This window comes from Dasypus novemcinctus, chromosome 12, assembly GCF_030445035.2.
Source record: "Dasypus novemcinctus isolate mDasNov1 chromosome 12, mDasNov1.1.hap2, whole genome shotgun sequence".
NCBI classification, from domain to species: Eukaryota; Metazoa; Chordata; class Mammalia; order Cingulata; family Dasypodidae; genus Dasypus; species Dasypus novemcinctus.
In genome coordinates this window covers 101985707-102008488 of record NC_080684.1, presented here as the reverse complement: position 1 = coordinate 102008488, position 22782 = coordinate 101985707, and the positions used below count along the sequence as shown (strand labels likewise).

General features: G+C 66.7%; 3 protein-coding genes across 3 annotated transcripts in view; 2 read left to right on the top strand and 1 right to left on the bottom strand.

Annotated features, from left to right (window-relative positions):
- On the top strand, positions 1-3831 carry TNFRSF13C (TNF receptor superfamily member 13C). Its single transcript, XM_058308840.1, has 3 exons — positions 1-163; positions 362-646; positions 1157-3831. The coding sequence occupies exons 1-3, from the start codon at positions 28-30 to the stop codon at positions 1333-1335; spliced, it is 600 nt and encodes a 199-aa protein (XP_058164823.1). The 5' UTR covers positions 1-27; the 3' UTR covers positions 1336-3831.
- A 5983-nt stretch (positions 3832-9814) lies between these two features.
- SHISA8 (shisa family member 8) lies at positions 9815-14802 on the top strand. The gene is made up of 4 exons (XM_058309137.1): positions 9815-10329; positions 12929-13062; positions 13801-13947; positions 14201-14802. The coding sequence occupies exons 1-4, from the start codon at positions 9815-9817 to the stop codon at positions 14593-14595; spliced, it is 1191 nt and encodes a 396-aa protein (XP_058165120.1). The 3' UTR covers positions 14596-14802.
- A 1985-nt stretch (positions 14803-16787) lies between these two features.
- SREBF2 (sterol regulatory element binding transcription factor 2) overlaps positions 16788-22782 on the bottom strand; it is a 61964-nt gene continuing 55969 nt past the window's right edge. Inside the window, exons 16-19 of the mRNA XM_004484134.4 lie at positions 22092-22260; positions 20299-20484; positions 18755-18866; positions 16788-18366 (exon numbers count right to left, since the gene is read on the bottom strand). Coding sequence (XP_004484191.2) covers positions 18146-18366; positions 18755-18866; positions 20299-20484; positions 22092-22260 — 688 coding nt within the window. The 3' untranslated portion in view covers positions 16788-18145. The remainder of the gene's footprint in view (positions 18367-18754; positions 18867-20298; positions 20485-22091; positions 22261-22782) is intronic.

Genomic DNA, 22782 nt, shown 5'->3' with positions numbered 1-22782 from the left:
CTGCGGGGCGCCGGGCGCACGGGCCGCATGGGGCGCGGGGCGCGGAGCATGGGCGCCAGGGACGGGCCGGCCCCCACCCAGTGCGGCCGCGCCGAGTGCTTCGACCCGCTGCTCCGCGACTGCGTGGCCTGCAGGCTCTTCCGGACGCCCGAGCCCCGGCCGGGTAAGAGGTGGCCCCGCGGGGGCGGGGGGGGGGGGGGGGACCGGGCGGCCCCGGGGGCGCGGCGGGCGGGGGACCCCGCTGGAGGGGGGCGAGGCTGGGGGGGTGTTCCCGGGGCGGGGGCTGCGTGGCGAGCGGCGTCGCCACGTGGCCCTCACCGCCCCCTCTCGCCCGTGTCGCCCCCCGCCCCTCCCTGCCCAGCCTCGCCGCCCTCCGGCCCCCCGCCTCGCCGGCCGTCCCCCGCCGCCCCCTGCCCGCCGTCCCCGTCCCCGTCCCCGGCGGCCGCGGGGAGCAGCCTGGCGCCGCGGACGGCGCTGCAGCCGCAGGAGTCGGGGGGCGCGGGCGGCGCGGGCGGCGCGGGGGGCGCGCTGCCGGGGCTGCTCCTGGGCGCCCCCGCGCTGCTGGGCCTGGCGCTGGCCCTGGTGCTGCTCGGCCTGCTGAGCTGGCGGCGGCGGCGGCGCGGGGCCCCCGCGCGAGGCCCCGAAGGTGAGTGCGGGCCGGGGGGCGCGGCGCTGGCCGTCCTGGGGGGGCCGCAGGGGCGCGGCGGGCCGTGTGCAAGGAGGACACAGCCCTGGGGGGCTCCACGGGGGGTGCAGGCTGGTGGGGGGGAGACCTCAGGCTGAGGGGGAGGGAGATCCCCGCGGGGCACCCAGGGCTGCCTCGCCCACCCCATTCCCAGGAAGAGACAAGGCGGGAGCCAGGCCGAGGGTCGGTGCATGGCCTCTGGGGGTCGCAGGGGCGCTGGACCAGCATACATCTCTGCGGGGTGGCCATGCCGGGCTCCCCACTCTTCCTCTCCCTCTGTCAGTGCTCCCCCCTTGCCAGGCTTCTGGGCTGGCCCCACACTCGGCACTTCCTGCCCTGAGCACACATCCCATGCCCACCCCCCAATCCCGGGCTTCACCCACTTAACTCTCTGGTCCAAGGCTTACCCTGAGCAGGAAGCAGGGGCAGGCTGGGACTCAGTCCTGAACTGCCCCCGTGCCTCCCGCCCAGAGCCCCCAGACGACAGCAGCATCCTCTCCTCTGGCCCCCCCGCGGCCACAGCTCCCGCCGGGCCTCCTCCGGAAGATCCAGCCACCGCGCCACCCGGCCACAGCGTCCCTGTGCCAGCCACGGAGCTGGGATCCACGGAGCTGGTGACCACCAAGACCGCCGGCCCCGAGAAGCTGTAGTGACAGAGGGGGCAGGAGGGGGCCCTGCCCTCCCCGTGGGCCGCCAGCCCCGGGCTTGGAAGCTGAATTGGGCTCTTCGCCTCAGCACCCACCTGCCCCTTTCCTGGGAGCAGGCTGCTCCCAGCCGAGCCGGCGGACGCAGGGACCACGCGACGCGGCGTCCAGCCAGCACGGAGTTGTTGCGCATGCAGCTTTGGCTTAAAACTGTATCGTCTTTGACTGCCCTCCAGGGTGGCTTGTGGGCTCCGGAGCTTTTGGACGGCTGGGGCCCCGTGAGTGGCAGTTGTGCCTTCAGAGTGGGAGCGCCACCGCGAAGGCAGGCGCAGCTCCGCAGCTCGACGAAGGCTGACGCAGGAGGCTGCGTAGTGTGTAGCCAGGGTTGTGTTTCTTCCGTACTGGCGCTCAGAGCTGTCCTGCCTTTGAACGGCTGCAAAGCGCAGCGACGAGTAACCAAGGCGTAGACTTGCCTTGGGATTCAGCGCAAGATTATTTTTGTAGGGAGGAGAAATGGCCTGGATTGGCTGATTCTCAGGTATCTGTGTCCCCAGGTTCGGGTCAACCCCAAGCTTTGCCCAACCTGCTGGGATCTAAAATGCCATTCTCACCCTGGTGGCAGCTGCCAGAAGCACAGGCCTAGACCTCAGAGGACGTCTCCAGCCTCGGAGACTGGGCTGGCAAACTCAAGCTGAAGGGACACCGGCAGGCGTCTCCCGTAGGGACCACCTGGGGGTCCAGCTGCCTCCAGGGTGCAGGGCAGGGTCTGGGGCTCCTTTGCACAGGTGTGGCCAGGGCAGCTGTGTGACCTTGAACCAGCTGACCCTGATGTCCCCTGACTCCCTTCTCTCTGTGGTCCCTCGCCCACAGCCCTGAGTGTGGGGACTGCTTGGCCGTTTGGTGCCAGCGGTGAGGGTCACCCACCGTTCCAGTGGAAGCTGCCCTCTGGCTGCTACACACCGTCCCTCCCCCTTCCGGGCACCACACTGCATGCTCAGCCAGCTGCCTCTGCTGCTGCCCTCCTACGTGCCCGGTCACAGCCTCCTGACCTTGACTCTGCCCCGGGCAGCTGCCTTGGAACTTGTCACAGCTTAGCACCCCGGAAGGAGCCCTGGGAGTCAGAAGATGGGGTTCTGGGTTCCGTCTCGTGCCACTGTAGTAGGGGCCTGGCCACGTCCTGCTGCCTGCTGCGTCGGATGTTTACCGCCCGCTTCCCCCTGGCCCGCCCCCCAGAACTGCCCGGCCACCACCTGCCCTTCCTGCCCGGCCCCTGCCCGGCCCCGAGGCCCATGAGCAGCATTTGAAGCCACCGGGTCCTGCGCACTCACGTCCAGGTGTCTGGGAGCCGGGGGGCTGGGATAGGGCGGGGGGAGGCCTGGTTTGGACCGGTGGTCCACTGCCCCCATCCTGGGGTTGGGAGGGTCTGAGCTGTCCCTGGTTGTCACCCCCACCACCCTCTCTCTGCCAGGCCAGGGGCGGGGCCTGGGAGGTGGCATGAGTGGGCGAGACTCCTCTGGGGCCCAGACGGGCCGACTTCTGGCCAGCCTGGCACCCGGCTCTCCTCTCCGTCCCAGTTGCCTCCTCCAAAAAATGGCGGGTTGGACACCAAGTTCTCCTCCTGGCCTGCACCCTCAGAGGAGGAGGACTGGAAGGAATGCTAGGGAATTCACCCCCACCTGCCCACTCCCATTTTACAGATGGGGAAACTGAGACCCAGAGAGGGAAGGGACTTGGTGTCAGAGGCATCCAGCCCGGACCAGAAGGGAAAGTCCTTGGGAAGCACCAGGGACATCTGGTCCGGGCAGGGCAGGTAAGGAGGGGGTTCAGACCCCCCTGAAATGGGCCCTGCCCCCCAGGCACTAAGAAAGCCCAGTCCAAGAGCAGCTGAGGAGACTATACAAATTAAACACAGGACACGCTTCTAGAAGGAATCTAACAAGGGACGAGGAAGCCAAAAGGGCGTTACTGGGACCTCTGAAAGCATCGGGTATAGACTGAGCTTTCTATCAGCGTGGCGTGCCTGGAACCTGGGCACTGAATCCATCCTTGTGCTTAGCACATGTACACGGAGGTTTTATGTGTTCAAGGAGCACGATGCACGCAGTCTACGCTCAAGTGTTCAGAAAATGGGCAGACAGCTAGACAGAAAGACAGACAGGTGATTGTCAGATGGATAGGCGGAATGATAACGGCAAATGTGACAAGACGTTAACCTTGGTGGAATTCTTGGTTTGGGGTTTGTAATTTTTTGTAATTGTCCTGTTGGTTGGAAAGTATTTCAGAATAAAAAGTTTTAAAATGTAAAAATGTAAAAAAAATCAGAAACTTTGTAAGTTTTGTGGTAGACTCTTCCCATAGTACCATATGATCTTCTTAGAGCTTTTACAACATAAAAGTAAACGCGGGGAGCGGATATAACTCAGTGGTTGAGCGCCTGCCTCCCATGTACAGAGTCCCCGGTTCCTCCTAAAAAATAAATAAAGTGAACACGTTAACGCTTAACTTGTTGATCTTCATTTCTATGTGGTTAGGTCTATTTAAATAATAAGACTTAAATCTTTATGCAAATACAAATTATTTTCCATTTATATTTGAAAGAGAGAGAGTTCAGTCCACTGCCATCTGTTCAAGGTGGCACTTTCTAAGGAGACTTCAGCTCTTGATAAACCTCGTTTAATCTCCCTAACAGCACCTGAGACCTGGGGTGTTTTTGAAAAAACGTTTTTCTTTAAAATCAAGGCACGCTTTTTGTAGACAGTTTGGCAAGTTAAGGCAGCAGAGCCGGCGGGCGGCTGAGGAGAAATGAGGGTTCCGGCCCTCCAGCTTGTATTTCTCTGTGGAAGTGTCATCACTTCTAGACATACACTTTTGTGTCTCGACCATCGTATTTTGTGAGTTTTCTCCTGTCTTCAGACATCTGCAGAGTTTTCCACCTGAGTATTCGCTGGTTTTCGGGGTTTTTTGTTGTTATTGTGAATCTTCAAATCCTATGTCTGTTTCCCACAGAGTTTTGGTGTCAAAGGTCGTGACCTTTATATATGTATTTTTAAAAGAAGCTTTAGATTACATAAATGTTACCTCAAACATATACCCGGCCCTTCACCTTCCATGGCCTTGACCTTTTTAAGGGTCCTTGTTGGGGGAATTGCCTTCCTGACAATCAGGCCTAGTTCATCTCCACCGGGGGCCCGTTTTGCAGATGAAAATTGAGGCGCAGAGAGGGAACTGGAAGGGATGCGAGGCGCAGGGGCCGTTCGTGGGGAGCCTGGGCCAGTGACGGCGCCCCGCCTTGGCGGGCCCCACCCCTAGTTTTCATCTCTCCGCAAGGGTTTCCCTGCCCAGCGGGTCTCCTTCTGCAGCAAGAGGGATCCGGGATAGACTCTGGGAGAGCTGCTGGTTGTGGAGGGAGCCGAGGGAAGCGGCCCCTCCCCCTAGCGCGGACCTGGAGCCAGTGTTCCCTGCAGGACGGTCTTCCCCTGCTCTCCCCCCACCCCAGGGCGCCCGCCAGGCGGGGCTGGCTGCAGTCTCACTTCCTCCTGGGACTTCCTGCAGGCTCTTTTCACTTCCTGCCCGGCAGCTCCGAGCGGGGCGCTCTGAGTGGGGGCGGGAAGGGCCATCTGGCGGGGCCTGACCCCGCACCTCTGTGGGCTCCGCGGGGAGAGCCCCACGCAGCCTGTGTCCTTCGAGGCTGGTGGCACCTCTCTGGGTTTGTCGTCCCATCTGCAAAACGGGGCTCCCGAGGGCCCACGAGGGGTGGGTCCAGGATGAAGAGGTCATGCGGCCGGCAGGGACGCCCGCACCTCCTTCCTTGCCCGCGACAAGAGCACTTCCTGCCCAGAGCCCCCAAGCCCCAGAAGGTCCCCTGGGACGGAGTGCCCCGGAGCCCGGGTCCCAGGCCCTGCTCTCAGCGGTGACCTGCCCTGTTTGGTCCCCCAGTTCCCGGGGCCAGGCCCTGCCCTTCCAGCCCAGCCTGGGGGGAGCCGGACACAATGACAAGCAGGGGACGCCCTCGGGAGGGAGGGGCCTAATTTAGGGGCCCAGGGAGAGTAAGGGGCCGAGAAAGGGGTTCTGGACCCAGAGGCCAGGGTGCAGAGGTGCGGGGGAGAGAGGGCTGGACCACCAGGGAGCAGGGGAGGGGCCGGCGTGTGGGCGCTGAGTGCCCGGACGGGCCGTGCTGGAACCCCACCTGTGCCCACGCCTGCCCGGTGGCCATGCGGGGCACCCACCCTCGGCGAGCCGGGCTCAGCCTTCCCGGGGCCAAGAGGCCTCCGGGCCCCTCTGGCACCTGCTGGGCCTGAGCCGGAGCTCGCTCCCACTGGCTCTGCTATGGGTGGCCCAGGCCGAGGCCTTCCTCAGCCAGGGCTGAGAGCCGACGCCCTCCATCCTGGTCTGCCCACTCGCCGGCTGCCCCCCAGGGCGCCCCTGCCCAGGGTGACGCGGGAAGGCCGGAGCGAGGCAGGACACAGGTGCCCGCCTTCCCAGCGCACGCCCTGTCCCCGGGCTCGGCGGGAAGCAGCCCCGGGAGCTGCGGGGGTCCTGGGGTCACAGGGTAGCTGAGCATCTCCTCCACACACCCCCTAGCTGCAGAGAGTAAGGGGTCCATCCCCAGGCGGTGCCAGCGACACCGGGTGGGCTGGCGCGGCGGGAGCGGGAGCCAGCCAGAAAGCAAAGGTGGCCCTGCGAGCGGCAGCGCCGGTCCCCGCCTGCACGCACGCCCCTGGGCCGGCCGCCTGAGCCTGCAGGGTGCGGGACGCCCCCTCCTGCCCTGGACTCGAGCAGGCCTGGGAGCGCGCGGGCCAGCCTCCGGGGACGTGCTGCGTGGCCTTCGCCGGGCCCTGCCCGCTGCAATCTGCTCGCGACCACGGACTCGGGGGCGGCCCCGCGGAGCTCGCCCGGGCCTTTGGAGAGGTGGGGTTCAGGCTCGGGGGTACCTGTGAGGGCTGCAGAGAGGGTCCCCGAGGCAGCACGGGGTGCAGGCCGGGGAGAGGGAGCTCGGGGGCTTGGGGCAGGAGGCTGGTTCCCAGCTCCCAGCCCCCCAATCCCGCCCGACCTCAGAAGCCCCGGCGCCCCCTCCCTCCTACAGGCAGCTGGAGCCTGAGTCACGAGCTGCCTCTCGGGGAGACAAAGGCAGCCGCGGGCCCTCCCCCTCCAGACCCCCAACTGGGGCCGGCATTTTTGCCGGCGGGGAGTCCAGAGTCCCCCCAGAATCTCAGCTTCTTGGGCCACCCTCCATCTCCAGGGAAAGGGAGGCCTTTGAGGCTTTTAGGTGGCATCGGCCCTGGCAACCCCGACCTGTCGGCCTGCCTGGGGGCCCAGGAGCCTGGCGGACCCAGTTGGGGACAACTTGGCTTCTCCTTGCAGCCCTGCCAAAGAGGTACCGCAGTCGCCTGGCAGATGGGAAACAGCCTAGGAAGGTGGGAGGGCCCCGATGGGGCAGGAAGCCCACCCCAGTGAGCCCAGCTCCAGAACGGAGAGGCGCCCCTACCGCCGGGCCTGGGAAGGTGGTCCAGGACCCCAGAAGCGCCTGCGGCGTTTCCAAGGGAGCCACATGGTGGTGCCTCCCTGGCTCTGGGGCGGGGTCTCCTGAAATGACAAGGCAGGTGGGCGCCCCTGGCCTTCCTGGCTCAGTGCCAGCCACAGCCAGTAGCGTCCCCTCTCTCTGGGCCTTGGGTTCCTCGCTAGGAAATCCCCAATCCCCTCTCCCAGGGCTGGGCAGAGCTGGCAGGCCAGTCACCCACCACCTAAATGGGGGAAACTGAGGCCCAGCATGTCTTCTTTTCCTAATGCCATGAGCTCTCAGGACGCCCAGGCCTCCACAGCCAGGGCTGGGTGGGCACCCATCGAGGGCTGGGCAGTGCGTCCACGCCTGTCCACCGTGCAGGAAAGGCCCTCACCGTCAGGCTGGCCCCAGGCGTGCGCACTCTGGCTCACATTCCTGAGCCCACTCAGACAGCCGCACGCTCAGCTGCCAGCACCCGGAGCTGGGGGCGGAGCGGGTGCCCTTCAGCGCAGAGACGCAGCTCCCCTGCCCGCCCCGCGGGGCTCGCTGCAGATGCCAGGGGTTATTTTAAGCCTGGATCAATGGATGCTTTTTGGTGACACAGGCTTGGGGGGGGGGGGGCAGGCAGAGGAGACCAGGGGCGGGCGCCCTAGTGACTTGTCGTGGAGAAGGGGCACTTGCAAGAGAGCAGGGGTCCGGGGGGCAGCCTGGGCAAAGGGGCCACTCCTCTGCTGGTGGCTGCTGCATCTCCAGGTACCCTTGCCCCACGCAGCCGGCATGTGGGGGCACGTCAGGCTGTCGTGGTCTGAGTTTGCCCTTTCCACTCACCTCTCCCCCTTCCCCCAAGCCCCAGTGTCCTCTGGGGAGGGCACTGATGCCGGGCACAGGCCCAGCTGATGGGTGTCTGTCAGTGCTGGCTGACACCGAACCAGACTGAGGTGGGTGGGAAGCTGGGGGGCCATCAGTACCTGGTGGGGGGAGGCTGGGACCCAGCTCCTCCGTTAGAGACATGGCAGGAGTCTGCGAATGTATTTGTAGGACCTGATGGGAGCTGAATGGGATCGAAGCTCAGCAGAGTGCCCAGTATCAGGACAGTGGGGACAGTGGGGGGGGGGGGTGGTGGCAGAGGAGGTGGTGGCCCAGGGGAAGGCTCTGGGCCCAGGAAGGTCACCCTAACTGGGAAGAGACCACAGTGCCAAGAGGGCTGAGGCAAGCCCCCCGAAACCTCAAGCCCCGCCGTGACGGCACAGGGAGGGGGTGCTGCTCAGAGCTCCCCAAGCCCCCCAGCCAGCTGGAGGGCGGCCTGCGGCGGGTGGCAGGAGGCAGGAGCCAGCTGTGCGGTTCTAACTGCTGGATCCATTTCCAGGACTACCCCCCAAGGAGGCAGGAAAGAAGGCTGCGGAGTACCGCTGCCAAGTTCTGAGCAAAATAAAAGTTTATTTTGTTAACAAAAGTTAAAACAGCAGAAGGCAAATGGAAAGGCAGTTACAAAGCAGTGTGTAAAGTGAGACATTTTAGCCCCGTCCTGTCCTCCCTCGTGATGGGATGAAGGACATCTCATTTCTCTGCTCGTCTACTGTTTTCCTTCTAAAATGGTAATAAGGAAATGGGGGGTGGTGGTTCTGGACTGGATCCAAGTGTTGGGATGGGGGTGGGGGGGTAGGTTGCTGTGAGCCCAAGACGGAGGGGGGGGGTGATGGGGGGCACAGGGGGGAGGGCGCCCCCTGCCTGTCTTGGCCCGCCAGCACCTCTAATACCTGGAACTAGCGTGTCACCTGCTCAGCTCTCACTTGGACCTGAGCCTCCGTTAAGGGTAAAGCCTGCCCGTCCGTCCCTGCCGCTTGTATGAGGTGGTGCCAGGCCCAGGGAAGGGCGATGGAAGGGGAGCTGGAAGTGGCCCAAGGGTGCCCGAATTCTCCATTTTAGAGACTAGAGTCATTTCAGTCCTTTATTCCGCGAATATCGGTAGAGACCTGCGCAGTAACGCGGCCGGGGGCGGGGGGGCACCCGGCGTTCCCCCTGCCCCTAGCTCAGGGGAGGTGGGTTGGGAGCCTGCCCTCCAGGAAGCTTTCGATGTTACAGAGGAGAAACTGAGGCAAGGAGCAGCACGGCGCACAGCCACCTTCAGCTACATGCTACTGCGCCAGCGAGGCGCAGTGCCCAGGCCAGGTCCTGGCTTGCACCCGGCCCCTGCCAGGGTCTGCCCGCCCCTTCCCATCCCCGGCTTGTGTCGGGGCCTTCGGGGACCCTCCTACCTCGGGGGTCCCCAGGGTAGGCCGCCAGGCTGCGTCCCTTGACGCGGGGTCGGGGGCGGCGGGCCCCCAGCCCCGCGTCGGGGAGGTTGTGGGAGGGGGCGCGCGCCCCGGGGTTAAGGGGCGCCCCCGTTGGGCGCGGGGGGAACCAGAGCGGGCGCTCGGCGCCCAGGGGGCAGGTGGCCCACCTCAGCTGGTCGGGGTCCGGCCCTCCGGGGCGGCTCGGCGCGCTCGGTCCTCAGTCCCCGCTCCTGGAAACGAGAGCGGCCGTCGCGGGCGGGACGTCCGAGGTGACGGTCCCGGGAGCCGGCGGCCGAGTCCCTGCCGCGCGCCGAGTCGGGGCACGGTTCGGGGGCGCCGTCCGGGGCGGGGGGCGGCCGGCGGCGCGGGCCCCGCGCGCTCCCTCCCCGCGCCCGCGCCCCGCCCCCGGGCCTGCCTCGCGCCCGCCCTCCTCGCCGCGCTCCCTCCCCCGCCCGAGCCCGCGCCGAGCCGAGCGGGAGCCCGAGCCGCAGCCAGAGCGCGGGCAGCGCGGAGCGGGCGGCGGGGTCGGGCGGGCGGGGACCCGCACCTCGCCGGGCGGGCAGAGGCCGGGGCGCCGCGCGCGGGCGAGGACGGGTCGCCCGGCCCCGGGGCTCCCCGGCCCGGGGCACCCACCGCCTCGGCCGGAGGGGAGCCGGGCGAGGGTGCGCCCACCCGCGTCGGGCCCCGCGCCGGGGGCGGGGGGGCGCGGGCCATGCGGGGCGCGCGGGCGGCGGCGGGGCCCACGGCGCTGCGGCTGGCGCTCGGGCTGGCGCCGCTGCTGCTGCTGGAGCGGCCGCCGTCGGGCCGCGCGGGGGCCCCCGAGGCGCAGGAGCCCGCGGCGCCCGGCACGACGGCCCCGGCGGGAGGCGACCGCTGCCGCGGCTACTACGACGTGATGGGCCAGTGGGACCCGCCCTTCAACTGCAGCTCGGGCGCCTACAGCTTCTGCTGCGGCACGTGCGGCTACCGCTTCTGCTGCCACGACGGGCCCCGGCGCCTCGACCAGAGCCGCTGCTCCAACTACGACACGCCCGCCTGGGTGCAGACCGGCCGGCCGCCCGCGCGCGCCCGCGACGCCGCCGCGCCCCGCGACCCGGGCCGCGAGCGCAGCCACACGGCCGTCTACGCGGTGTGCGGCGTGGCCGCGCTGCTGGTGCTGGTGGGCATCGGGGCGCGCCTGGGCCTGGAGAGGGCGCACAGCCCGCGCGCGCGGCGCACCGTGACCAGGTGGGCGCTGCGACCCCCGACGGCCCCCCTCCCGGGCCTCCGCGCCCCTCCTCTGGCGTTCCCCTCCCTGCCCGCCCCCTGCTTGCGATCCCCCCTCACTTCCCCGAGGGGGATAGCTGAACCGCCCTGTCTCCCCTTGACCTTCCGGCCGAGCTGGGGCGCTGGGCCGCCCTCCCCCAGGCTCCCACCTCCTCCGGGGTGGGCGGGGAGGGCTGGCCGCCTGGACAGAGGGCACGAGCGCCGTGCCCAGGGGAGGGTCCCTGGGGCGGAGCCCCGCCGGCCAGGTGGGTAGGGAGGTGGGCCAGCGGACCTGCCAGGGTGCGTAGCACAGGAGGGAGTAGGGGGGCACTGCTCTTGGCGCGCTCCCCTCCTGCTCCCCCGTCTTTTCCTCCCCACCCACCCCTAGCTGTGACTCAAGTCTGACCTTTCTTCCCTGGGGTCCCAGAAGCCGCCCCCCTCCCTGGGGATGGCCAGGGTCTCCCCTGTGTAGAAGGGAGGTAGAAGGGAGGCGAGGCGGGGCACAGGCCCCTGTGAGCAGAGGTGGCACCCGCGCCCACCGCCTTCTGAGCTTGCTGCCTGCCGAGTGGGGTCTCCGGTTCCCCTGCTCAGCTGGAGAACGGAGACAAGGGCTGGAGCTCCGGGATTTTGTGTGTCCTGACCCCAGCACCCTCTTCCCACTCCCAAACACGCATGTGCACCCCACGCTCGCTCACACTCACCTGCCCTACACCCCCACTCCTGGGGGACTGTGCCCTCCTCACCCACCCAGGTCCCAGCCCCCTTGGGTGCGTGGGCTGCTCTGATGATAGCTGGCGGTGGCACCCATGATAAGCTGCCCCCCTGGGCCTGGGCGGGCCTGAGTGGCTGCCTGCCCTCCAGGGGCCTCGGGACAGCGGCTGAGGGCTTCCTGGGAGATCCAGGGCCCCCTGCCTGGCAGACCACTGAGCCCGCCCCAGACTGGAACCCCGGCCTCTGCCCTCAGCCGCTGCCCTGTCTTGGAGACTGTGGGGTCTCAGCCTGGGACCCTGAGGCTGCAGGGCAGAGGCTGGGCCTCCTGAGTTCGGGGTCCCACTGGGGGAAGGATAGAGGGGCAGTGTGGCATTCGGTGTCAAGGGCGTGGCCTCGAGCTCACGCCCCTGCAGGTGCCAGGGAAGTAGGGCTAGTTATGGTGCCGCCCCCTGCCCAGGTGCCATGTGGCCTGGGCCAGTCCACTCCCCTTGGGCTTCAGGTGTGTCCTGTGTGTGGTGTTCTGAGCCCCTGCTCCCTGCCCCCAAATCTCAACCCTAATTTTGCCGTGTTGGGGTGACGGTCAGGAGGCTTTCTCAGAGGGCTTGGGGGAGGGGGTTGGGGTCTCTTCCTGGAGTTGGTGCAAAGCCCCGGAGGCAGGAAAATCACTGAGGGGTTTGGGAGAGCTGGGCTGGGGGCGGCCGGGGTCTGAGCAGGTGCGTGGTCAGCTCAGGCAGGGGCAGGGGGCTCCCAGACCCTGCCGCGGAGCAGCCACTGCACCCACACCAGGTGCCCCATCTCCAGGAGGCCCGGGCCCCTGAAGGAGGGCCAGGCCGTGCCAGGAGCAAATCATGGGTTCTGGGTACCAAGGCAGCTGGCTGCGGGGAATGCTCAATCAGGCGCCGTCACAGCTGGGCTGGGCGTCTTGGGCGCCCAGGGAGGTGGCTGCTCAAGGTCACACAGACTTTGGGTGCTGGGCAGCCACAGGGGGACCCCTGCCCCGTCTCCCTGTCCTCACCTGTCTGCCCCTCCCGGCCTGTGCTGGCAGCTGCCACGTCTCTGCCTGTGCCCCCGTCCCCTGACCCCGTGGTCTGAGCCCGACGTGACCTGCGCCCCAGGCTACCCAGTGACAGCTCCTGCTGCAGGAGGGAGTTAGGTAAAGAAGGCTTCCTGGAGTAGGAGGCACTCCAGTGGGGTTTGACAGATGAGTAGGAGTTTTACAGGAGGAGGTGGAAGAAAGGATATTGTAGGCAGAGGGAGTGGCACGAGCAGTCCCGGGCCTGATGTGCTCAGCAAGCTTGTGTGGGGAGAGCACGCTCAACTGGGAGGAAGGGGAGAGAAAGACGGGGAGCCTCTGGGAAACAAGGTAGCCTGGGCCATGTGTGACCCCATTAAACAGGGGTTCTTAACCTTTTGGGTCCCACGGACCCCTTTGCCCATCAGGTGACGTGATTCTGCTGTAATTTACTTATCGCATGCATTCTAAAGGAAGGGAATGCTGGATGTCAGAGGTCAGAAAAAATAAAGATAAGAAGTTGATTTTTTTCGGTTCAAGCTCGTGAACCCCTGAAATATTTCCATGGGACCCCTGGGGGTCCGTGGACCCCTGTGAAGAACCCCTGCATTAGAACCTCCTGACCCGCTCTGGGGAGTGGCCACCTTGGGGCCACAGGTGAGGCTGATGGAAGAGCCTGGTAAGGGGACTGGAGAGGTGTGCGGTCAATCACACGAGAGGACGGAAGCTAGAGAGGCTGGAAGAGCTGCCCAGGGCCACACGGTGACAGTGGTGGCCGGAGCAGGCCTCTGATGGCCAGGGCCTGGCTGAGCAGGGCAGGGGACCGGGAGGGCCACTCCTCACTACTTTTTCCCACAGGACACTGACAGAACTTCTGAAGCAGCCGGGCCCCCAGGAGCCCCTACCCCCTCCGCTGGGCCCACCCCTGGGTAGCTGTGTCCAGGTGCAGATGGGTGATGGCCTTCCCCGGGGGTCCCCCCACAACAGCACAGGTGAGGAAGCTGGCGGACTCTGTGCCTGCCTCGCCCATCTGACGGAAGGGCTGGGAGCATGGGGCTTTGCTGAGGGGTAGGGGTTGGTCCTCTTGGCTGGGGAACAGAAGCTCTGAGCTGGTGGCTTCCCAAATGGAAATGAGCTGCTTGCCAGGCAGGTGTGGGGGGTGGGGTGCTGCACAGGCTGGTCAGAGGATGCCCCTGGAGGAGGGAACCTGGGCTGTGCAACCTCTAGTCTAAGGGGCTGTGATCAGTGAGGAAGGTTCTAGATTCAGGGCTCCCTGGCTAGGGCTGTGATTCTGAGGCTCTGGCTGGGAGACCTGATGGCCCCCATTCCTCCCAGGATCTGGGGCTGCCTGGCCCACTTCTGTGGCCTTCGGTGGGTTCCTCCAGGCAGGAGCAGCCCTCTTGGCCTCTCCCTGGGAGGGCAGCCTTTGGCAACCCTGCACCTGCAGGACCCGGGACTCTGCCTGGCTCACCCTTAACACTGCAAGTGTTGTAGGGAGTCATCGCTGGGTGGCCACCCACTCGGGGCTGAGTGCTGCACTTCTGAGCCAGGCGCTGGAGACCAGCGGTGACGAAGGTTCTGCGCTCAGGCTCGCCCAGAAAAGAAAGGCCTCAAGTTCTAATTCAAGTGCAGTTGGGGGGAAGGCTGCGGAGAGCTGGCAGCGCGGGTGCGGGTGTGTCCCGGTCAGCGCGCCGCGTCGCGGCTGACTCTGCCCCTTTTCCGCCCCCCAGACAAGAAGCGCCCCACCAACGCGCCCGTGGTGTCGGCGACCCCGGGGCCCCCGCGCGGCCCGCGGCTGCAGGGCGGCGGCAGCCTGACGCTGCAGCCCGACTACGCCAAGTACGCCACGCTCCAGGCCGCGGCGCTCAAGGCCGCAGGTGAGTGTTCCGGACCAGCCCGGGGACGCCCTGGGGCCGCCTGGCCCGCGGCACCCCAGCTCCGTGGTCGCCAGGCTCGGGTGCCAGCCGAGGGCCCCACGGGTCCCAGCCTGGCTCTGGCCGTACGGCGCCCGAGCTACCTGGCTCGGCCAATCAGCGCTCGGGGGCGAGCCCACGCTTCCCGGTGCACCAATCGGCGCCTCCGGCGCGACCCGAGCCCCGCCCCCGGCCTGACCCCGCCCCGTCCCCGCAGAGGGCGCCGCGCAGGACTTCTACCCGCGCTTTCCCGCCGCCGAGCCCGCGCCGCCCGGCCTCCCCGCGCGCGTCGCGCGGCCTCTCGAGGACGTGCCCGCCGTGCTCGACGCCTGCCCCTGGGCCCCGCCGGGCTACGCGCCCCCCGCCGGCCCCGCCCCGCCGGGCCACCACGCACCCTGGCCTGTAGGCCACCCCGGCCGGCCCGCGCCGCGCGGCCCCCTGGCGGCCCAGGCCTCCCCCGCGGCCCTGCGGCCCGGCCGCGCGCCCCGGCGCCAGTTCAGCGTGGAGAAGCTGCCCGAGGCCTTCAGCCCGCACCCCCGCGGCCTGTACGGCAGCGCGGGCCGCCGACCCCGGCACCTGAGCACAAACAGCAAGGCCGAGGTCACCGTGTGAGGACTGGGCCGCTGCCGGCCTGCTCCGGGCACCAGGCCACGGGGCAGGGGAGAGGGCCCCTCGGGCTTGGGCTGGCAGCAACCGGGTTGAGGGGCCTGAGAGCCCAGAGGGCTAGGCCAGTGGTCCTGGCTTCGTGTAAATAACCCCTTTTCTGTGGTTTCCATCCCTGAGAATAAAGGAGCCCGGCTTGGCTGGGAGAGGCGCTGAGGGTGGCATTGGTCATTGACTGGACAGACGGCAGCGCAGGCAGGGGATGGCTCCCGAGAGCTGCGGAGAAATGGCCGGAGAGGGTGGCCAGTGTCTGTATGCTAGGGACAAGGCCCACCCCATGAAGCCAAGGGAGGGGCCAGTCAGGCTCCAGCCAGCTCCAGGCTCTGGCACAGGGGCCCTCGGTGGCCCCAGGAGTGCCCATGGCCCCTACTGGGGGTGTCCCCCATCAGCCAGCCCCCGATGCTACAGCTTGAGTTGGCCAGGCCTGCCTGGTCTTCGCTGACATAGCCTGGCCCTGAGCCGGCTCCTGGCCTGCAGGCCACTTGGCCCGCTCGGCTCAGGGCCACTCCCGATGGTGTGGGCAGTGGGCCAGGTGGACAGCTGGTGCCCAGGGTGGGGGAGGGAGATGCTAGAGCAGGAGCCTGGGCTGTGCCCCCACCCCACACAGGCTTGGCTCTGCCAGCTCCTCCTTCCTGCCAGGAGGCTCCCGGTACCTGGCTGTGGCCCAGGGCACTGCCTGCTGCCTGTGTCCATCTTTACTGGGAAGAGTGGTGGAGGCCGGGCTATGTGGTCTCCATGTTTCCCTGCTAGGTACCCTGGGCATGGTGTATGGGCCTAATAACAGTGGCCACCATTGGCCGCTTTCCCTCATTTAACCCTCACAAGAGCTCCAGAAAGACCGCCTCCCCCACTTTAGAGATGGGAAACTCAGGATTTGAGAGATTAACTTGCCCCGGGTCACCCAGATGACTCCCAGCTCTGGACTCTGCTGCCTTCTGCTGCCATTGGGAGTCTGGTGGTGCAAGGGCAGGCGTGGGCAGGCGTGGGCAGCCTGGGCAGGAGGGAAGGTTGAGTGTTGCCCGGGACGGGCAGCCCCGTGCCCTGCCCACTAGGCCTGGCTCACCCTCTGCCTGCAGGAGGGTCCACCTCCTTGTCCCTAAGGCTGAGGAAGCCAAGGCCCAGAAGCCCCTGGACAGCAGCACCCAAAGGTCGTGGGCACTTGCTGAGGAGCCCGATGGCTTGGAGGGGAGACAGGTCCAGCCCTCATACCCTCAGCCCCCCCGGGGGGGGGGTGCCCCCAGCTGATCCCACAGCTGTGCAGAGCTGGGGGAAGGAGGTGGGTGCTGAGTCACGGAGCCTGCTGAGACTTACAAAAAGTATCAGGTTCCTGGGCATGTCGACCACCCACGGGCACCCACCCTGCTGACGCAGGCCCTGGCTGGGCTGTGCTGGGAGGTGGGCACAACCCCTCTGCTCATTCAGCCCCAAGGGTCCTGGGCCTCCCTTCCAGTGGGCGCAGGCTGAAGCCATGGCCAGCGGCCACCACTGGACGTTCTGTTAGTGCTGTGGACAGACCTGCTTGGCCACCGTCTGTGGCCCATTCACCTGCGGTCCAGCTGCCACGCCATCCCTGCCTAGGGCCCGCCTGTCCTAAGTGCTCCTTGGTGGGCTTGTCCCCTTGGTGGTGAGCCAGGTCTGGCCTCTCACCAGCCCCCAAGGCTGGGCCTCTGAGGACTGTCATGGGAGGCTGGGATCTGCACCCCCCATTCTGCCCTGGAGGAAATGGAGGCAAAGAAGTGGCATCGTTGCCCGCGGGGCCCCAGGCGGGGAGTTCAGGAGCTGGGCTGGGGTCCACCGTGCAGGCCAGTGAGTCTCCTCTAGGCGTACTGCCCCCCAGAGAGGAAGAGGAAACCAGGGAGCCCTATTTCTGAGGACGGTTAAACAGATAAGCTTAGCACCCTACATCCCTGACAACTGCCACTGCCAGCCAGCAGCCAGCTCCAGCTCCAGGGAGCACGGTGACGCCGGTACAGGGACCTCTGATTCCACTCATGGAGTGTGGGCCAGCCGCCAGCATGGGGAGGAGGGGCAGGCCGGCCGAGGGTCCTCAGCGGTGATGGGCGCTGCCCTGCCCCAGGCCACTGGAGGCCACTCGGCTAGTTGCCACAGTGGTCACACTACAGACCCGCACACGCCTCACGTGGGTGGTACCAGTCTGTGTTTATTGAACAACTACGCCTGGGACATGGCGAACGAGTCAACATCAGGAAAGCCATGGGTTTAGCTCCTGTCCCTGAAAACCCCCTCCCACCCCCCACGACGGTGACAAAAGGCACAGTAAATACACACGACACAAGGCCTGGGCCTGGGGGGAGGAGCGGGGCCTTAAATTACAGTGAAGGGGGAGGGGTGGGAGATTCAGGAAGGAGGAGGGGTCCAGGGAGGCCTCAAGGGCAGGGCCCACTCAGCCCACCCCCTGGAAGCCCTGCACCCCCAACCTGTGCTGAGGACCCTGCCCACACTGTCCCCAACCAGCTCAAAGGGTGAGAAGAAGAGGGTGGGAGAGGCCGGGCTCCCAGGAGGGCCTGGAGGCAGGGGATCTGGAAACAGGGGACCACTTGTCCTCCAAGGGCGCCCACTGAGGCATGGGACCTCAGCCCCAGTGCCCACCCCGAGAAGAGGGGCTTGTCACTGGGCAAGGGACAGGGCTGGCACCTGCCACCCTGGCATGTCTCCAGGTCACCCAGGGCTAAAAGTAGCCCGGGGAGGGAGGAGTTGGGCTGGGGCAGAGAAGCCAGGGGAAGGCCTGGTCCTCCTGGGCGGCTCCTGCCTCCCGGCCCCTGGGGCCGAGCCTGAACTTGGGCTTGCATCCCAGGGGGCGGGGGAGTGGGAAGGAACAGGACAATTAAATAAGATACGATTTATTTTTAAAAAATTAAAAAATAATGCCGACATTATTTCATCCAGCCTCAGGCCTGCCCCTGCCTCCCACCCGCCCCCGGGGCTGGCTCTCCCCTCCTTCCCCGCCATCCTGTGTAAGAGAGAGAAAAAACAATGAACTGGCTTCGTCAGGCACAGGGGAGGGAGGGAGGGAGGGAGGGAGGGAGAGAGAGAGAGAGAGAGAGAGAGAGAGAGAGAGAGAGAGAGAGAGAGAGAGAGAGAGAGAGAGAGAGAGAGAGGCTGCAACGTCGCCCTGCCCTCACGCAGCCCCGGGCACACTGGGCACACTGGTACAAAAACTGTCGCTATAAAAAGGGGGCAGGCTGGCAGCATCCGACTGCTCTCTGGCCCCCCAAGGGAAAGCCTGATAAAAAACAAAGCAAGAAAGGGGGTGGGGCGGGCCAGGAGAGGGCCGGCCTGGCCCCGGAGCGCCCCCCACCGGCTGGGCCACCTGCTGACAGGCCACCAGCCCCTGTCCTCAGCCCGCCTGGCCCTGCTGGGCATCTACCAGCAGCAGCTGCGGGGGCTCTGCCTGGGGGCACTGGACGATGAGGCTCCTCCCGGAGGGGGGCGAGAACGAGGGACGAGCGAGCAGGGTGGCGCGAGGCGGCGGCGGCGGTCAGGAGGCGGCGATGGTGGTGCCGCCGCCCAGCTTGACGATCATCTGCTGGCAGTCGCTGCAGGAGCGCCGGTCGCCCGCCTTCTCCAGCGTGCGCGCCGCCTCAGCCAGCAGCACCGCCCGCTGCCCCGGGGAGGCGAGGAAGGACAGGGGGAGGTGGCGGCAGGCCAGCAGGATGGCAGTGGCCCGCTCTCGCTGCCCGGGCCAGGTGTCCGCCTCGCCTGTGGGGGTGAGAGCGCGGAGAGCCCCTTGAGCTGGCCTGTCCCTGGAGCTTTCGGGAGCCCCTGTACTTAAGCTCTCTGGGCACTTGGGGACATAGGGTCCATCCCCAGACGATCTATGTGCTCCAGCTCGCAGCCCGTGGCCAGCGTCCTGTGGCTTTTTGGGGGTTGGGCTGAGGGGACCCACGTGGTCTGGCTCCACGGTCCCCTCCCCTCCCTGCTCCTGAGGTCACAGCCCCACGGGGGCCACCCGCACCCGCCCTGCCCCTGCCCCACGCCTCGCTGTGCTTACCCCAGCCTCACGACTGCCTCTGGGGATGAGACGAGAGCCTGGGAAGGGGTGGCAGGGCCCGCAGCAGGCCTGCAGGCCAGGGTGCTGGCAACTCACCGTGCTTGGCGTTCTGGGCAGTGCGCCGCCGCAGGCTGTGCTCCAGCAGCTGGTGGGTGCGGGTGGGGCTGGCTCCTGCCATCAGGCGGACGGTGGCTTCATGCAGGAACACCTGGGGGCACACAGCCAAGCCCAGTCCCCTCCTGGCCACTGCTCCTGTGGGCACCACTCCCCCCACCATCTCACTGCCTACCAGGTGACACCCTTCCCCTCTCCACACGACCTTGCCGTGCTCGCCCCTTGAAGCAACCTCTGTTGTCCTCCACCCAATCCTAAGCCAAGCTTAGCCAGAAATGTGGATGCGTGGCGCAAAGGGGCAACGAGGCACAGGGGAGTGGCGGGGGCAGGGGCAGGGCAGTGAGACTAGACAGAGGCAAAGGGCCTGGGATCCCCTGCTGGTGACGAGGAGCCCCGAGCGAAGCCTCAGTCTGTGGAGGCTGCTCCAGTTTGAAGGAGGACAGAAGGCGAGGCAGGGACAGGAGGGTATGGGGGCAGCCGAGTTGGTACCAGGGAGGTTTGGGGTCTGCTTCCTAAAGATTCTTCAGAAAGAAACGGAGAGCAGGTTTCCCGGTGACTGTCAGCCACTCTGCTGTAAGCACAGGTCCCTGGGGGCTGGGGGTAAGGCCTGGGGCTCTAATTGCATAAAATCCCAAGGCTCAGTCTGAAGGGGGTGTGGAGTGGCACCTATTGGCCTCTGGTGGGTGGTGGGGATCCCCTGCAGGGCTCTGACGTGAACGGGGCAGCGGCAGGCTGGAAACGGCCGTCAGAAAGGGACATCGAAGCCAGCTGCACTGAGCAGACCAAAGGGCCGCCGGAGTGGGTCCCAGGAGGCAGGGCGCTGCCACACCGTGGGCATACTGCCTCTTGTCCAGCCAGGCTGGCCGCCGGCTGGCTCTGTACTGGCTCGCCACACAACGTGACGGACAGAGGAGGGACAGGAGTCTAGCCCCGAGGGGTCCCTGGCCCCCGGGGCTGATGGGCATGGGGGCTGCTCTGAGGGCCGCTCTGCTCCCTTCCAGCACAGCTCTGCCCCCACTGCTGACTCTCCTGGTCTCCTCATCTGAATGTCTGGAAAGTGACCCAGGTAAAAACAGGCCCAGCAGCGTCCCCTGTCAGCAGGAAGCAACCCAAGTCCAGCAAGCCAAGAGCCAGCCAGGCGTCCTCAGGACCTCCCTCAGAGCCAGGGTCACTGCCAAGGAGCTGTCAGGTGGAGAGGCAGGCAGCAGAGGTGAAGCGGCTCAGAGTTGGAGGGACTTCCCCTTGAACGTGGCTCTGGGTCTGTCACTCTGATGGCCAGTTATGACAGTCAGCGGCACCCCCGCCCTTCCCCCCCCCCCACTTGCTCCCCTTCCCTCGGAAGCCCTCCCAGCACTGGGCAGGTGGGGTGCGTGTCTGCGTGGCCTGCTCCCTGCCATGCCCCGAGCTGGTCATGTGTGCTGGGTGGGGAAGGCCTGCCCAGCACCCCCCTGCCAGCACCGTGTCTGGCCCCGGGAGGTGGCCACAGCCACCCCATTCCTCGCCCCCAGCAGCCGGCCGGGCCTCACCTTGCGGTACGCTGGGCGGAAGGTGTGCGCCAGCCTGCGCAGGTTGCCCAGGTCCCGCTGGAAGCCGGCCAGCTCAGCGCCTGACGCGTGGTAGGTCTCGCCCAGGGCCTGGCTGGCGCCTGCCTGCTTCTGCCAGAGCGCAGTTCGCAGCGCCAGCAGCAGGTCGCAGGTGAGCAGCTGGACCACCTGTGGGGGAGCCACGAGGGAGGTGACTGGCCTGTCCCTGGGGCAGGGATCCTACCACCTACCGACACTCAGCAGCTCGGGGAGGAAGTGGAGAGCGCCAGGCGGGGGCAGCCTGAAAATACGCCACAGGAGAGAAGGCTGAGGGAGAACCTGGTCCCATTTCATCTCAGCCTTTCAGTGGCCCCAAGAGGTGGGAGGTTTATTCCCCCTGTTGTGCAGGTGAAGACCCGCGGCTCAGAGGACAGCAGGCAGGTGACAGGGGCAGGAATAAGCCCCTGGGGGTCAGACACCAAGGCACCGGCTCTTCCCACCTCAGCGGAGGCGCCTCGTGGCTGGACGCAGACCCTCCACCCCACCCCAGTGTCGTCCAAAAGCCTGCAGTGGCCTTAGAGCCTGCAGTCGGTGTGGGGGGCGCTCGGGAAGGAGCCCGAGGGGGCAGGCTCTAGCCCGGCCGCCCTGGAGTCAGCGCCCGTTTTGCTGCTTCTCTGAGGCTGTTTCCTCATCCACCAAATGGCGCGGCAGCAGGGGGCTGCTAGCGCGCGCCACGTGCGGGCCTGTGCCTGTCCTCGGGTGCACGCCTCCCTAAGGCCAGCTCCTGATGGCCGCTGGCACCACGTGCAGTGGCAAGGACAGTCACCCTGCCCCTTGGGACCAAATGTGCACGCTGTTCTCTGGCTGCTGACAGCCTGGAAGGGACACGGATGAGGACCCTCTCCTTAAGCAAAAGCTGGCCCTTTCCTTGTTCTGGGGCTATTCTCCCGCCACAGGGCTGCTCCCAGACCTCCAGCTCCAGGGGTGGCCACGAGCCCCCTGCTTGCTCTCCAGACTCGCTGGGACCGTGTGGGCCTCTCGTAAGACCGCTACCAAGGGCGCCCACCAGGAGGCGACCCAGGGTGGGGGGGCACACCTCCTGTCCCTGCAGGGCAGGCACACCGTCCTGGCTCTGCCTGGGGCCCGCACCCCAGACGCCCGGAGACTGAACTCTAGGGAGGGACTCAGTCCCACTCTCCAGGAGCCCCCTGGCCCGCCTTCTGGAGTCCAAGCAGACAGCCGTCACCTTCGGCTGCAGGTCTCCTCCCCACTCCCCTTCCTGGCACGGCCCTGCCTGTGGCACTACGCTGACCTCCCATCTCAATGCGGTTTCGTGAGGTGTTGCGCTCTAACAAGGACCCCCGTCCCCGGCGGTGGGGCCTGGGGGTCGGGCACGGGAGGGGCGTCTGCTTGAGGGCTGGGCAGGCCTCTGGGATGCACTGTGGACACATTGCACGGGTACTGCCAGAACATGCAATGCAACTACAATGCACCCCAGCGAACTGCCAGGGAGGCCGCCCAGGGCACACGCGTGACAGTGGGGCCCTGTGGGCACCGAGGAGTCGGGCCGGCTGCCTAGGTAAGTGCAGCTCACCTGGGCCAGCCAGCAGCAGCTGGGAGTCAGGGCGCAAGACAGGTGCAGGGGGCCAGGAAAGGGGCCCAGCAGAGCTGCGGGGCAAGGGGCCGCTGGCTGCTCCTTTCTCTGGAACAGCCCCTGCTGGGTGAGCTGGAGGCGGGTCAGCGTTTCTCCTGACCAGGGCCGAGCCCCGCCCAACGGCCAGGTAAGCCCCACTCACGTGGTGGAGGGCGGGGTCCGAGGTGGGCCCGCTGACGTTGAGGCTGCTCCACAGGTGGCCGCTCGCCCTCTCGCAGTGGCAGAAGGAACCCTGCTGCCCGTCTGCCTTCCCCGACAGCGAGGCGTGCATGGCTCTGCAGGCGTGGAAGACGGCCTTCACCAGGGGGCTCCTGCGGGGGCACGAGGCTGGAGATCAGCGATGGGGCAGGACGGGCACATCCCACACGGCCGTGACACCTGGCCTGCCCGACTGGTTCCAGGTCCCGGCTCCAGATTGCAAAGGCCGGGCCCCGTGCTGGGCACGCTCCCTATCCCCACAGCACCAGGTCCTGCCCCCAGGAGCCCGCTTTCTAGTGAGGGAGCTGTACACTAAACACACATGCCATGGGACAGGTAATGCCAGGGGCTGGTGTTTGAAACAGGCCACAGGTGCCCTCTTGGGGAAAGGAACGTGTCAACAGAGACCTGAAGCCACTGGGGCACGAGCCCCGTGCACCGCCAGGGAAGAGGGCTCCAGGCAGAGCGAGGGGGTGTGCTGGTGCCCGGCGGCAGGGGGCCATCCTACAGGCCCTTCCCGCCTGGCGGTGGCCAGCCCCTACCTCACGTCTGCCTCTTGCTCCTCGTTCCAGGTGCCCAGAAGCCCCCTCCTCCCCTGGCCTGCTTCTGCTCCGGCACACACAGTTGCCTTTACC

Coding starts and splice junctions, on each gene's coding strand:
- TNFRSF13C (XM_058308840.1), top strand. CDS start 28: ATGGGGCGCGGGGCGCGGAGCATGGGCGCCAGGGACGGGCCGGCCCCC. Junction 164..361: donor GACGCCCGAGCCCCGGCCGG/GTAAGAGGTGGC, acceptor CTCCCTGCCCAG/CCTCGCCGCCCTCCGGCCCC. Junction 647..1,156: donor CCCCGCGCGAGGCCCCGAAG/GTGAGTGCGGGC, acceptor CCTCCCGCCCAG/AGCCCCCAGACGACAGCAGC.
- SHISA8 (XM_058309137.1), top strand. CDS start 9,815: ATGCGGGGCGCGCGGGCGGCGGCGGGGCCCACGGCGCTGCGGCTGGCG. Junction 10,330..12,928: donor GCGCGGCGCACCGTGACCAG/GTGGGCGCTGCG, acceptor TTTTTCCCACAG/GACACTGACAGAACTTCTGA. Junction 13,948..14,200: donor CGCGGCGCTCAAGGCCGCAG/GTGAGTGTTCCG, acceptor CCGTCCCCGCAG/AGGGCGCCGCGCAGGACTTC.